The 15,424-nt window shown below is 39.6% G+C and overlaps 2 protein-coding genes across 5 annotated transcripts in view; one reads left to right on the top strand and one right to left on the bottom strand.

Moving 5' to 3' along the window:
• Positions 1 to 15,424, bottom strand: part of PDGFRA (platelet derived growth factor receptor alpha) — a 55,329-nt gene that overhangs the window by 26,980 nt on the left and 12,925 nt on the right. For all 4 annotated transcript variants that reach the window (XM_037829793.1, XM_037829794.1, XM_037829796.1 and 1 more), the window contains 10 exons: positions 14,102 to 14,419; positions 10,474 to 10,734; positions 9,355 to 9,485; positions 7,691 to 7,862; positions 7,410 to 7,599; positions 4,776 to 4,891; positions 3,048 to 3,174; positions 1,731 to 1,924; positions 887 to 981; positions 559 to 691 (listed from right to left, as the gene is read on the bottom strand). In XM_037829793.1, coding sequence (XP_037685721.1) covers positions 559 to 691; positions 887 to 981; positions 1,731 to 1,924; positions 3,048 to 3,174; positions 4,776 to 4,891; positions 7,410 to 7,599; positions 7,691 to 7,862; positions 9,355 to 9,485; positions 10,474 to 10,734; positions 14,102 to 14,419 — 1,737 coding nt within the window. The remainder of the gene's footprint in view (positions 1 to 558; positions 692 to 886; positions 982 to 1,730; positions 1,925 to 3,047; positions 3,175 to 4,775; positions 4,892 to 7,409; positions 7,600 to 7,690; positions 7,863 to 9,354; positions 9,486 to 10,473; positions 10,735 to 14,101; positions 14,420 to 15,424) is intronic.
• LOC119529422 (60S ribosomal protein L17-like) lies at positions 3,434 to 4,084 on the top strand. Its single transcript, XM_037829827.1, has one exon. It carries the CDS (start codon positions 3,463 to 3,465, stop codon positions 4,015 to 4,017), a length of 555 nt encoding a protein of 184 aa, XP_037685755.1. The 5' UTR covers positions 3,434 to 3,462; the 3' UTR covers positions 4,018 to 4,084.

The following is a 15,424-nucleotide window of genomic DNA, read 5'->3' as shown; positions in this document are numbered from 1 at the left end:
ACAAAAGGACAAATAGTGCTACACTCTCACTGATATGAAATAATTAGAATATGCAAATTCCTAGTCAGAAACTAGAATACCAGCTACCAGGGACTGGGTGGGGGTAAGGAATGGGGGTGGGGGGTGAGGTAATGCTAAATAGGTACAGAGTTTCTGTTTGGGGTGATGGAAAAGTTTTGGTAATAGGTGGTGGTGATGGTAGCACAACATTGTGAATATAATTAGCACCAACTGAACTGTATATTTGAATGTGGTTTCAAGGGGAAATTTTAGGCTGTGTATACGTTATCAGAATAAAAATTTTAAAAAACCATAGAACTGTGCAAACAGTGAACCTTAATGTAAACTATGGACTATAGTTAATAGAATAATTATAATAACATTGTTTTGCCAATTATAACAAAAGTGCCACACAGTGGAAGGTGTTAACAGGGAGCACTGTGTGTGTAAGGGGGGTAATATGGGAACTCTGTACTTTCTGCATGATTTTTCTGTAAACCTACAACTTCTCTATTTTAAAAAAGTGGTGGGGACGAGATCACCCCAGTAGGAGCTCACCAAGCACTAGTCCATCTCTCGGAAACTCCCATCTCGAGTCATAAGGCAGCTGCATTGGATCCACATAAATATATTCATGTCCATCTGGGCTGATTGATTCAATGACCCTCCAGCGAATTTCATATCTTGGTTTCTACAAACAACCAGAAGAAGTAACTGGTGAATTACCAAATCAGAATGCACCAAAGCTTAACTACAGCAGCAAAGGAACTGGGCACAGTAGACTTCAAACGCATTCATTCAACACCCAACAGTACTGTCCTAGTTGCTATTCTCATTCTCAATTGGATTCAAAGATTTTGTGTTTGTTCTTTGGGAAAATATCTACCTGTTTCCAAATGACAACCAGGACGATAAGTGAGATGATCACGATCACCAAGAGCACTAGGACAGCAGCCGCCACTGTGAGTTCAGAACGCAGAGCTAGAGGACAAGAGAGAGACATGGTGGAGACTGTCCTCATGAGCATGCAGGAGGAGAGAAAGCCCGTGGGGATGGGTCTGGGGAGGTGTGAGGGCTGCCTGGCCCCTTTTATGGGTGGCAATAGCATCTCTCATACATCTACATACATGAAACATCTACTCCAACTCTTCCCTTAGAAGAAAAAGGGAAAAGAATCAATCAAGAGAACTAACTCAATTCTTTCTCCAAAGATGCTCCAAAATTAACCTTTTGGACAGAATGTGAATTGGAACAGTAAAGGCTGAAAAATGAGATTGGTAGCCATTATAAGTTCAGAAACCTCCATTGTGTAAGCTTTATTATTGAGAGGTTACACTTTATTCATACTGTTTTTACCTTCCCTGAGCTTTTTTTTTTTTCTTTTGAGGAATTCAACCTGTCTCTACTGCTGTAAGGAGCAACAGGGCAAAAAGACCCATCTTCCACACCCTCCACCCCACACACTGATACTCAGACTAAAAAGATCGGGCAGCTACACTACTGGGAAAGTAAAATGCCAAGGGGACTCTGAGAGATACAGTTTTGGATCTGAGTCTTGAAGAAAGGGCTCCCACACAGATGCCCAGAGAAGCCCCTTTAGCAGCATTTATAGGAGAATTTCTGCCTTGGGATCTTCATTCCTAAATAACCCCCTCTGGTTATTCAAAATAATCTGCGGGAGACAGAGCTCAGCCGATCACTTATAGTTGTCCGACTGTTGAGTAACTCACTGGGAGCCACCAGCTTCAGTTCCCGGTTCTCAATGCCAAGAAGATTCTTAGCCAGGCATCGAACTGCAATGGTCTCTTCCACTTTCAGGAACGTCGCTTGGCCCTCCACAGTATTCTTGCTTCGAGGGTGGATCTCCGTGATGACATTTGAGATGTTGTTGGCCAAAATTGTCCATGAAGTTTCATTATTACATCTGGAGGAGGAAAAATATGTAAATACAGAGTCACTGATTAGGAGTACAGGCAGTGAGTGCATCAGTGAGAATCATCTAAAATTGCCAGCAATTGCAACATTTGAGTTGACTTTCTTATTTTAAGTGCATATTAGTAAAACTTGTTTGCATTCTCTGGGCACACACCCAATAAAGGGAAAACTTTCACACGGATAATTGAAAGTTAACTGTTTATGAAGGAAAGGCAGAGATAAACAAGTTCAATAAAGTATAACTACTGATCTCAAGTCTTGAACTGATGGCTAAACTGAATATTTCAACTTAAAAATGTTTAACTATCCCCATAATTTCCCACCCTTTCAAACAGGCTTGGCATCCTCCCTCCTCACTCAGGATGCTCTCCCTCACCACCCAGACTGTGAAGAGCCCCTAAGGGATCACTCAGGTTGAAAGAATGCTCTGGCTGAGTTATGAGACCTGGATTCCAGCTCCGGTCGAGGTCCAAGCCCTGTTCCCTAAAGCCCTAGGAGAGGGTAGGACCAGGGGTTCCAGCCTTCAGGAAGAAGTAATCAAGGCTTCAGAACACAGACAGCTGCCATGGGTAGATGTCTGAACACGTAGCTCCTGTGCCCATTTGAGAAGGCTGAGGAGCTGGGAAGGAGGTGGTAACTGGTGAGTTAACGTCCTCCAACCAGCAGGTGGGTGAATGTGGCAAGAGCAGTCACATGGACACTGTTTTTATTTAAGTCTTAGGTATGTGTGCAGGAAAGTTCACCAAATAGGAAAGATAAGGTGAAAAGTGGGCTGGAGTAGTAAAACTCCTTTGAGAAGAGTGGTTCTTAAAATCCACTTTGTCTTTAAATTAGAGATCCTTTCAAAATCTGATAAAAGCCATGAATCTTCTCCCTACAGCTTATTCATAAACACACACACACACACACACACACACACACACACACACACACACACACACACTGAAGCTGGGGTCCATCTTATAGTTTATGACTAACATGAGCCTCAGGCCAAATAAGAATCAAAAAATACAAAAAGGCCCAACAAAAGAAAAAAATTGAATTTGAAGTCCTTTATGTTAAGAGAAAAACATTCTGACCACAAAAGAAAAAAGAACATCTGGTTTCCATACTTTTTAATATCCTTGCAAATCATCCACTCAATATCAGGAAGAGGAGTTCCTCCAGCTGTGCACCTCACAATCTGTCCCCCAGTGGGGCCATGGTGGTCGTCAACCAAGTCCAGAATAGATGAGGGAACTGCAAGAGGTCAAAAGAGGTCAGAACTGAATGGGTCATGTCCCAGAACTTCTGGGGGCTGCAAATGAGAAGTATGAGTTCAGAATTCATCCACATAGCATGTGAAACTACAAACCACCCTAGAGGCAGGTGAAACCAGTTGTGTGTGTAATTATACTCTAGTTTGGACAGACCCACTTGGTTAAGAGCATTTTCACAGTTTCAGTGTTTGGGGATTTGTACCTTGTGGTGTTTTAAAACTGAAATGAGGGCTCTCTTCCCGTAAGCGGCGCGAGGTGATCTCTGAAAATGGTTCGCTACTCACTTGACCCTGAAAACCCCACAAAATCATGCAAATCAAGAGGTTCAAATCTTCGTGTTCACTTTAAGAACACCCGAGAAACTGCTCAGGCCATCAGGGGTATGCATATTCGAAAAGCCACCAAGTATCTGAAAGATGTCACATTACAGAAGCAGTGTGTGCCATTCCGTCGTTACAACGGTGGTGTTGGTAGGTGTGCCCAGGCCAAACAGTGGGGCTGGACGCAGGGTCGATGGCCCAAAAAGAGTGCTGAATTTTTGTTACACATGCTTAAAAATGCAGAAAGTAATGCTGAACTTAAGGGTTTAGATGTAGATTCTCTGGTCATTGAGCACATCCAGGTGAACAAAGCCCCCAAGATGCGCCGCCGGACTTACAGAGCTCATGGTCGGATTAACCCATACATGAGTTCCCCCTGCCACATTGAGATGATCCTTACTGAGAAAGAACAGATTGTTCCTAAACCAGAAGAAGAGGTTGCACAGAAGAAAAAGATATCCCAGAAGAAACTGAAGAAACAAAAACTTATGGCTCGGGAATAAATTCATCATAAATTAAATGCAAATTAAAGGAGAATGTTGGTTGGCTTATTAAATTTGTTAAATATTTTAAAAAAAAAAAAAAAAACTGAAATGAGGAAAGTGAAAAGACCTTGTAGTTACTAGGCTTTAAAGGTCAGGGAAGCTTTTAAAATTACATTATAGTTTGGGATTCAACTAATGGTTATTATAAAATATAATCCAAACCAGTGTTTCCCTAACTGCCCCTGTAGGAAGTTATTAGGTTTTAAAGAATTTTTTTTAAAGTCTGGGGTCAAATAAGTAGGAATATGCTAACACTTAATATCACAAATTTACTGTGAGGGTCAAATGACCATACTGAAGATGGTCCCTGGAGCATGGTGGGCACTCGAAGAGGCGCTGAACCTGAATGTCAATAGCCTGGGGCATTCCATGGACAATGTCTGCAAAGGAAACTAAACAAAAAGGCCAAAACCCTCCAGAATGATCAAATGTCATCCAGATCAAAAAGCAGCACTTCACTCTTCTCAGAATCGGAAGTGGCATATTGAGAAAAGGGTGGCAAGGAAGTTGCTGGAGCCTAGAAATTCCCAGACTGTTCTAGTGTAGCCCAGAACCTCCTAGAATAACCTGAATTCAAAAGTCCAACAAAGATATCCCCGACATATGACACTTCCAGCTCCTACTTCTTCTCCTCAATCTGGAAGAAAAGTCCTGGCATCTCCTGGTAAGACACTCAATCACTGAGCTACCGTTAGCTTTCTGATGCCGTTACATACCTTGAGTTACTAGTTCGAAAGTATAGCTCTTCAGATCATCTTCATTTTGAACTACAATAGTATAATGGCCACTGTCTTCTTCCTTAGCACGGATCAGCTTTAATTTGCTTCGATACCTTTTAAAAAAAAAGGACTTTTGTTTCAATGAGCAGTAGCTAAACAAATCCCAATCATTTAAGCAATTATAGTCTTCAACTTAAAATTTTTATAAAAAGTCAAAAAAAAATTTTTTGGTCTGTATCATCTATTTTTCTGGGATTCTCAATGCACTTTCCACATGTTGAAGGTTCAAGTCACAGACACTTAATTCTTACAATAGAAAACCAGACATTTTGAAATGAACCAATGGCTTAGAATCTCCAGGAGCAATCAGCTCTGGTAGCGCCTGACATCCCGATGGCAATAACCACACCTTACTGTTTTTTGTTTTTGTTTTTGTTTTTGTTTTGGGGGGGAGCTTAATTTTTATCTTTTTCAAAAAAGACTTACTTCCCCTAAATAGCCATCAGGTAGGTGGTTCAGCCAAACCAGAACACCATCAGAGGCAAAAATGAGGACGCTTGCTGCATATTGATATGGAGAGGTCTCCAGGATATGACATCCCCACCTGATTGTATTTTCTTAAAGTAACTTTAGAAGGTTTCACAACAACCTCATGAAATAACGAACGAATCCCTGTGTTGCATAGGGAGCAAGGGGATCTGGGCGTATGAGGACAGGAGTGGAGTGTGACTTCTTACAAGGCATCATTCGTTTGTTCGTTTTTAAAGCATGTTATTTCATCACCTATTCAAACAATACATTAGAAAAACATATTTCTTCATATCTTATTAAAGGTAAATTTTCCCCCAAAAGATTACTTTCACACATTATAAATGGCATTTGTTCATGTGTGTATATGTGTGTGTGTGCATAAATATAGCCCATTTGATCATCCTTCTTAATAAAACATCATAGTATGGAAAAACAACCGGGGTGGCGAAAGAAAGCACTGATCATGAAGTGAGAAGTCCCTGGATGGCTAAATTTTCTGTGCCTCAGTTTCCTTATGTATAAAACAGAATAATTATACAAATAGCCCAGAGTCATTTTGAGGATTAAATGAGATTGTAAGTGTGAAAGCATTTAGTAGGCTCAAAAGCACTCTGCAAATGTAAAATCTCCTAGCCTAAGATGCTAGGACACTGACGAAACCATGCTGAGCTGGATTTTCCTTTGTCACACTATATGGAAATGCTTCAGGACTGGATTTCCTTAGGGTCCACTCAGGCACTCCTGGCTTCTGATTACCAAATGCTTTCTTGTTGTTCATTCTCTACAAGTGTTCCACCATGAAAGCTGGCTTTAAGCTCTGTGAAACCAGAAATCCCATCCATCTGGTTCATCCTTGTATATTCTGGCACATAATAGAAACTTTAAATATGTGCCATAGGAATTTTTGTATCACTTCAACAGGCTGCTTTCCAGAATCACTTAATTGGTGAACCTGTCTTGCCATTATTACTGATTATAGCATTCAGAGTATGTTAATACAAGTGGTGGAAGAATTAGCCTTGCCAGCAATATCCCATTCCTCTCCCACCTAACAGCCTAGGGGAAAGTTTGGCACTGCCCATCTCCTTGAGCACCTTCACTTCAGGTCATGAGAAACCCTTTCAGATTCAGCATTCCACTTCCTTTACCATCTGTGCTAGAGAAGTTAGTGAAATTCCATTTTCTCACATGTGGCTCCTCAATTACTTAGTTACTCAGGGAATTTAAGTCAAAATGAAGAAAACAAATCCTGAAGGTAAGGGAGCTGATAAGAGAGGTTCTATTCTCCCCTTCCCTGAAGATCTGAGGAATAGGACAGACTTTTGTCTCCCTGGGGTGATTCCTGACAAAGGCTTTGGACTGGATTAGCTGAGTCCTTCAAGACGTTACCTTCTGACTTTTGGATTCTAATGGTAACTTAAAACTGCAAGAGATTTCAAGATGTCATCTGATTCAATTTCTCGCTTTCAGGGACTTAAGGTATTACTAACCTTACTTTATAGATAAGGAAACTGAGGCTGAGGGTGACTTACCCAAAACTCCACCGCTAGTTAAGGGATAAGGAGCGGTCTACCACCACAGATGGCAGAGACCCAAACTATCCGTTCTACATCTCTCTCCTAACCAAATTTAGTCATGCTCTACTCTAATTTTCTGAAGAGGTCTTCACTGGGTCAACAGTTTCAAGTTAAGCCAATGGTGTCCTGTTTCATGTAAGTTTATATGACAATTGCCTTGCAACTGGAATCTCCATACGTATCAACTTTCAAAATGGATAATGACATCAAGGAATATATTCAATCCAACAAGGTCCAATTTTACTTTCTTTCCTCCACCCGTAGCTGGATCCAGGAACCTGTCATTCACTGGGGTGCAGAGCTTTTCAATTCTTTTTTCTCATTTTATCGTTAAATACCAACATACTATTAGCACATTACAATGTTATAATTAAAGATTCTTGATTTCAAGCATTTCTTAACTCAGATTGCTATGTTTCCTAGTCTGACTTTTGGTTTGGGCTGTAAGACACACACAAATTTCTGTCTATCTAGGAACACACAATAAAAAGAAAAGATATACTTGGGAAAAGTCTTTCTTTACCTTATTTCCTGAATCTTTTCTACATCAGTTGTGATCTCAGTCAGATTTTCAATCAGAGTCAGGTTGTCCTTTAGCCAGGATATCCTGGGAGGGGGGTAGGCCTGCACGTCCACCACAAAATGCTTGACTTCATGCAGGTTGACTGTTTCCAATTGGTTGAAATTGGGTTTGATTTCAACAAACCCTTTCTCTGTACAGGGAAAAGTTTCCATTAAATAATGATGACTGCATAGCGGATCTCAAACAGCATGGATGATGGGTATTTTAGAAAGCAGATGTACCATGGACAACAACGGTGACTTTCTTCATTTCTTTGACCTCCCTCATAGCCTGGCGGGCTGCACATTGGTAGTCTCCACCATCTTTGACCGTGGCCTCAGGGATAGTCAAGGTGTACACCAACTTGATGGATGGAAATGTGACTTCATCGAGCATCGTGATGCCTTTGCCCTTCTACAGCAGAAGGGGAGGAAAACTGACTTGTAAAAAAGCTAGCATCTTAGAAAATCACATTTTAGAAGGACATTTAATGACATGGGAAAGTGCTTGTGCTATACTGCTGGGTAAAAAGGATGTAACGAAGCATGATTTAAAGTATGATGCCTATTTGATATTAAACATTTATTTATGTGTAAAAATATTTAGAAGATTTATCTCCCCAAGGTATTAACATTGATGCTCTGGGAAGAATCCTTTTCTCTGTATTTTATAAAATTTCAACAATTAACCTGTATCACTTTATAATCAGAAAAAAATATATTGTTTTAAAAAACAGTACTTGGATTATCTACTTTTGGACCAAATAGCAGGTACTTTGGTTTGGAATAAAAGGCCTATCTTCAATAAATGGGAAAAAAAAATGTTTATGTTTTAAGTATTAAAAGCAATCAAGTTTGAAGAAATAAACAAATAGTTTCATATTTCAGGGAAGATCACATATTGGACTGTAAATGCATGAGCTTTGTAAGACAATATGCAAAAATGCCCAACTTCTAATCAGATACCCTAGAGAGAAAGCAAAAGCCTGGAGGAGAGAAATGGAAAAGAGAGGAGGGCAGGGAGCGCTATCAGTTGCAAAAATAAAAAATTAAAGAAAAGGGCAGGAAGCAGAAAATTACAACTCAGCAGTGAAGAGGAAAAATATATATATGGTTTTTGTTTACCAAGTCCTCTGTATCAAACACAGCTGGATACTGTTAATCATTTCCACCTTGGGCTTTCATAGCTTTTTACACATGGTTTACCACAATGTATTCAAATATGCTAATCTCCCGAGATCGTGATCGAGATAGCATGGTGGCTCCTGTCCCCACTTCCACTTCCACCACCATTACTACTTCCTTCTGAGCAGGGATTGGTTTCTAGCACTAAATCTAGAATCTCTGCTTGAGATTTAGCAAGTACCATTAAATCTTTGCTGAATGATTAAAGCAATAAGTGTCCCCTGAAGATGAGCCACACAAACAAAGACCAGGCAGGTGGGAGGCACAACAGGAAAGTATAAATGGGTCCTGAATGCCAAGGGAGCAGAAAAGGGAGGGGCCTGGGGCACTCAACTCCCACAAAGGTCACGGGAGCTAAGAAAATGAGAATTAATGGATGCCTTGGCATTTAGCAAAGTTTAAAGTCCATTCATTTTTTGCTTTTCTACAGTTTTGGTGGTTAGCTTGGAGCCCAGAACCTTCCTATTTCTTTCTGATTTCTAAAAAAGAAGGTTTAGTACACAATCTTCATGCATTCCAAAGGTACTGAAACAGCTTTTGTCATCTCCAACTCTCCCGCTGTGCAAAGAGCCTAACTGGTCACTGGGTCAAATGTGTTCATTGTAGTAATGGGAACCAAGGTCTAGAAAAGCTCAGTGAAATGCCCGGTCAGAGCCAGGTATGGCCCCAAGCAGGTCTTTTGCACTCCACTCCCTGCCAACACAAGCCTTGAGGGTACCTACCACTTTGCCCGGGTAAGTCCACTGAAGGTCAACTACCTCGTTATTAAAGACTGTGCAAGTGACCATGATTGTGTCTCCCGACTTATATACAGTTTTTGGAGCTTCCATCTCTAAATCGAGTTCAGATGATGCTAAAAAAAGGGAAAAAAAAAAAAAAAGCAAATAGAAGGACCTAAATATCCATAGTCCAGTTAGGATCTTATAAAGTTTGTTTGCATTGTTTTTTTAAAGAAAACCCTAAAAAGTAATTTGTGAACCCCTTTGTTCAAGACAAAATTCTGAAGATCTCAGAATCCTTGATTCTGAGTTGGTATAAACAGTTTGTCATGTAGTTATAATATAGAAATATAAAATAATAATAACAATAATAATAATAAATTCCAAATAAACAGAACACCACATTCCTGATCATTTAGATTAGTTGTGGTTTTACTACTTTCCTATCATCTTTACTGATGTATTTATTCATTGACTCAACCAACCTTTACTGACTGACTCTTTAGCCACTTTGCTCCTACCCCATCATTTATTTTCCTCCTCTCCTCCACTCTGCTTCCCAGTTATTCTTAGCACTTTTCCATAACCTAAAACAGCATCTGGCACAAAATAAGTCCTTAAGAACAGTTAAATGGCATACCCTACATGTACACAGTAAGTGCTCAATAAATACACATTGACCTGAACTTGGATTATACTTTCCTATTCACACTAACCACTCACATCAAAGGGGTGAAGTCTGCAACTACAAACTTTTCTCAAAATCACTTTTCATAAATTACTAAAATTAATCTAGGCATCCAACCTGCATGGGTTTATGTTTGTTCTTAGGGTTTCTTTAATCAGGAATGTGAGTAAAACAGTAAGAGGCTTATGTAAGAAAAGAATTCCTTACCATGGTTTGAAGTCTTACAAGGGTAAGAAAGTTTTTGCCTTTAGTAATTTTAAGCTTAGTATTATTATAGCCCCAGAGGTCAGCATAACATTGTAGAGTAAAGGTGCTGCATTAAATCCCCAAATTGGAATTCAGGATCTCCATCACCAGTGACTGTGATTTAAAAAAAACCCTACATACATCTGATTATTGTGCCTGTTATTCTTATTTAAAGAAAGCACAAGTACCTTCTAAGGTATAAATATTAAAGGGGATGGACTGGAACTTCTTCCCGTTGATGGTGGCCTCGCAGAAATAGGGTCCCATGGTGAAGGTTCCGTTAAAGCCCTGCCTGCTGTCATAAGAGGCCTGTACCACCCCATCACTGTTGCGTAAGATCACCGGAGTCTTGGGGTCAGTCGTGCGGCAGGGTATGATGGCAGAATCATTTTCCTCCACGATGACCAAATAATCTGTCATTCCTAGAGGTGCAAAGGCTACGTCTGGGTCTGTGGTTAAAAAAAAAACAAACTTATTAATTTACCTTAACACATAGATCCAGAAAAATCATCCCATTAACATTAATCTTATTAGGTTAAGCACTTTACCCTTACACATATATCCAGAAGAGTCACTCCACTGACATTAGGCATCATAAAAGCTAGGTGATTTTAAAATATGAGACCAAATTGCCATCCCCTAATAAAAAATACTGATAAGTATAAATATTAGCCAGGAATTCCAATCAAAATTTCAGCAACTCAAAACAAATATGGACAATAAAATAATAGCATTCAACTCTGTTCAAAATGAGAGAGGAAATTCATAATTTAAAAATTGTGAATAACAAAAGTAAAAAAAAAGTTTTTTAAATTCCCATCACCTATGAAAAGTGGTACAGAAATCTAGTGATTAAAAAGTAATCACTCAACTAATAAATAAAATTCCTAATTCCATAGCCTGAGAATTTTCTTTCCACAAGAAAACTAGCCACTTAATCTACCATGGTAAGAAGTATTGAGAACCTCAATCAGTTTCAGAAAGGGCCCTTTACTTTCCATATGTGCAAATAAAAAGATCTCTGACAACAGCACAGGGGCTACTCGGGTGGTGTTTGTGCTGGGAGGAGGGAGAGAACAAGAAGAGTTTTTGTACAATCTTAAACAGATTAAAACTACAGGACTCATCTCCCTTTAACAAACCCACATTCCCAGCGTTCTCTTCAGCAAGCAGATACCACCATGTGTAGAGGGTTTAGATGAAGGAACAGAAGTGTAGTATTTGTGTGTGAATGAAGCTGGAGTGACCAACTAAATACCCATTCTTTGTGAAACAAAACTTTTTGTTGTTAGGAAGGAAGGTACAGACAAATAAGAGTGTCATGATAAAGGGGAAGAGAGCCCAGGATCCTTGGGGAGGCCCATAGTTATAGGGGTCAGGAAAAGGAGCCAATTGAAAACACTTAAAAATAAAGGGGCGGGGGCAAAAAGTAGCTAACTTCTGTTGTAAAATTGATATGGAGAACCAAAGGAGATGGGGAAGGAATTGTCACCACTCTGGCTCACTCTAAGCCATGACCAGAAATACCACCATGGAAGCAGCATATAGTAAAACTGATGTCAGAGACGTTCCTGGATCTATTGAATTTGATGGGTGACTATGGGCAAGTCTACCTCTCTGGTCCTCAGACCCTCTCAGTAAATGATGGAAGGTGTGAGTCTTCAAATGTTATGAGAAAAAAAAAAAAAAGACAAAAATGTTGGAAGATACACATTGCAGGAACCATTTACTCAAAAGACATACTTTTGTAAGTAGATACCTCCTTATTTTACCACTGCCAAAACTGCAAGGATGGCAACAGTTGTAAAGCATTTGTTTATGTTTGTGGGTTTCTTTGTTGTTGATGTTGTTCTGTAAACCTAGTACTCTAGCTGTGCTCCTCTTTAACTCACCTTTACCTACTAAAATTGCCATTACTTTAATTTGTTTTTAAGAGTTCCAACTTCTTCACTCTGTTAAGCAGAGATTTCAGCAAACATATGCAAGATAATTTTAGGTTAAAATACACAGTTTGGGTATCCATAACACATCAGCCAGGCCTTCCTTTAAAATGCAAGCTTTCTCGGCCCATCATGTACTATCCACGAAATGTTTAAATAACATCACGATCTTTTCTTTTAACAGTTGGTAAAAATCAATGTATGCAGGTTGCATATAGCTACAGATACAGATATAATCACAAAGGAGCGCACGGGAATGCTAGATGGGTGGGCCAAATGCATTTCAAGCTCCTGTCTAAACCTAGCCCAACAGCATGGCTGCAGTAAGAAGGCACCACACATCCCTCCAACTACGAGGAACGTAACTAACCAAGGGCTGCGGTTGTGAAATCCATCGCCACGTTTATGCGGAGGCCACGCCTCCCGGGGATGCTTCCAGCCAATGACCGAGCAGAGCTGGGGTTCTAAAGCAAACCTGTTTCTAGCAAACGCAGGCGATCTCTGACAGCCAACTTCAGCGGGAAGACTCTGGGCTTTTCCAGTCTTTACATGCACAGATCTAGAATGCTTCCACCCCACCTTCCCTCCCTCTCCTTTACTCAGGCTCAGGGTGTGCGGAAGTCTCACGGCTCTCCAAGCCCCTGCTGGTCCCCTCCCCATTTCCTCTTACAGCCTTTCCCCTGGTAAAGCCCTTGTATGTTTAATTCTATCTTATTCCAGTCTCAGCGTCTGCTTATCAAACGACAGGGGATAACATTATTAACTTGGGATTTTCCTCTAAATTTTAATTAAAAAGAAAAAATTCCTTTCAATTCATCGAGAGCAAATGTATGTTTGTACTAAATCTGAAAATTGGCATGGTTATTGGGAAGCTAGTGTAATGAACTATAAGCAATTCCAAGACAGGGTCAACCTAATTAATTTTTTGTGTGCCCAGAACTTAGCACAGAGCCCAACACACAATAAATGCATAATACTTGTTGAACTCGCATGAACCAAGTAGATATAAGTATATTTCAGATTTTCTGCACAAAACTAATTCCAAAGGACATGCCATAATAAAAATGATTTTCAAAACAGAATACATAGGGAAGGAGGAGTTAAAGCTTGATTGGTACATAATTTCTGTTTGTGGTGATGGAAACGTTTTGGTAATGGAAAATGGTAACAGTAGCACAATACTGTGCAATTAACACCACTGAACTATGTATTTGAATGTGGCTAAAGGGGGAAATTTTAAGATGTATATATGTTACTAAAATTAAAATGTAAAAAAAAAGATACAAGGGATGACTGGGAAATATTTAATATGGACTGGATACTAGATAATACTTGGAAATTATTATTAAGTTTATTAGGTATGATTACAGTTTCGCAGTTAGATAAAATGTCTTTTTTCTTTAGAAGCTGCATGCTGAATATTTAGGGTTAATGTGTTGTGTCTGCAACCAACTTCCAAATGCTTTAGAAAATATTTATATGCATATGTATATGTTAAGCATAAATAATCATACATTAATAATTGTTGAACCTATAATATGTTAATAATTATTGAATCTGTCAATAATTGTTGGGTTGTGGGTATATGGGTGTTTGTTGTATTGGTCTTTCAAGTATTTTCTATGTTTGAAATTTTTCATTAAAATTTCTGGAGGGAAAAAAAAAAACATACTACAACCCCAAAATGTTAACAATAAATATTTCTCAATAACAAGATTAAAAATGATCTTTATTTAATTTTATGGACTCGCCCCTGTTTTCCAAATTTTCTACAATAAATATTTGTTATATTGCTATTGAAAAACCTTTAGCACAGTTAGCATGAGAAACAAGGCAATGACAAGCTGGCTTGGTGCAGGGAAACCCTCCTACTCACCTGGCACATAGATATAAATGTGTCTGCCTTCAATCTCATTTTCTTCTGTCTGAGTGTGGTTGTAATAACAAGTGTACAGTCCCGTGTGGGCCGCTGAAGCCCTGACCACTTCCAGCACGGTCACAAAAAGGCCACTGTTGTTTTCCTCACTTCTGATTTCCACATTGGGGTTCTCTTCTTCAGACATGGGGTACTGCCAGCTCACTTCACTCTCCCCAAAGCATCTCAGAGAGAAGGATGAATTCAGCTGCACAACCTTTTCATTTTCATTTGGAAGAATAGAGGGTAATGAAAGCTGGCAGAGTATTAGGCTTGGCCCTGCAAAAGGAAACATGCTCTGAATAGGATGCAGCCAGAAAGGACGGTCTCACCCAGAGAACAGAGAGAAGCCACAGTAGTAGCTTATCTGAACAATGACCATTTCTGTGCAAAAATCCGTTCGGCTGGATCCCCATGAAAGGCCGCCCAGTGTAACAGCCACTGCATCTGCTAAGAGCAGCAAATGGTTCCAAAGCCCTCACTAACAACACCAACACACACACACACCCACACACAAACACACACACACACCAGATTCACCCCTCCAAACACTCAACTGGATAGAGGGCATCTGATTCCAATTCCATATTTTAGACACTTATGTGTGACCATTAAATATCCCAAGATGGCACAGGTTCAAGCATATACAGGGTTCTTTATTGTGCACATTCCCTGCAGAAGTTTCCTTAGGAAAAAATGGTATGAGAATGGGCACAGGCCGACAGACTCAGCAAAGCACTAAGCAGATTTGTGCTCATGAATCACACATCATCTGTTTCTTACATGATTCGGGCATGCCTTCTCTTTCTCTCTCTTTGGTGATACCAGAATCCAAAGCAAGATGATGTGGACTTTAATTCAAAAATAAGAATAAGTAACGGTCAAGAGTGAAAACTCTAAATTCATCTTAGAACCTAAAATTTCACTCTAGATTATCTTGCCTGTAAACTGATAGAAGCGATATTACAGCTTAATTAAGTATCTATTAATGGTCTCTGGTTTCCCCCAAAGCCAGATGTGGGCATCACACCCTACTTCAATATTTGACCACTATGATTCCTGACACTTGTTAAGATAGGAGCTATAAGTGCACTTAGATTACCATCACCCTGTGGGTGGAGTATAGTCAGTGAAGTTTAGAACCACTAAATCATTGATCTTGTTAAATTCCACCATATCCATATGGATAAGACCTAAAGACATAAGAGGCTCAGCTAACTCCACAGACTAGAAAAGCATTGGATTCCTGCTAAACATCTGCAATGCATAAATATCTAGATGAAA

Source organism: Choloepus didactylus, chromosome 3, assembly GCF_015220235.1.
Source record: "Choloepus didactylus isolate mChoDid1 chromosome 3, mChoDid1.pri, whole genome shotgun sequence".
Lineage (NCBI taxonomy): Eukaryota > Metazoa > Chordata > Mammalia > Pilosa > Megalonychidae > Choloepus > Choloepus didactylus.
The sequence above is the reverse complement of the archived record's forward strand: the minus strand, read 5'-3'. Positions and strand labels throughout refer to the sequence as shown.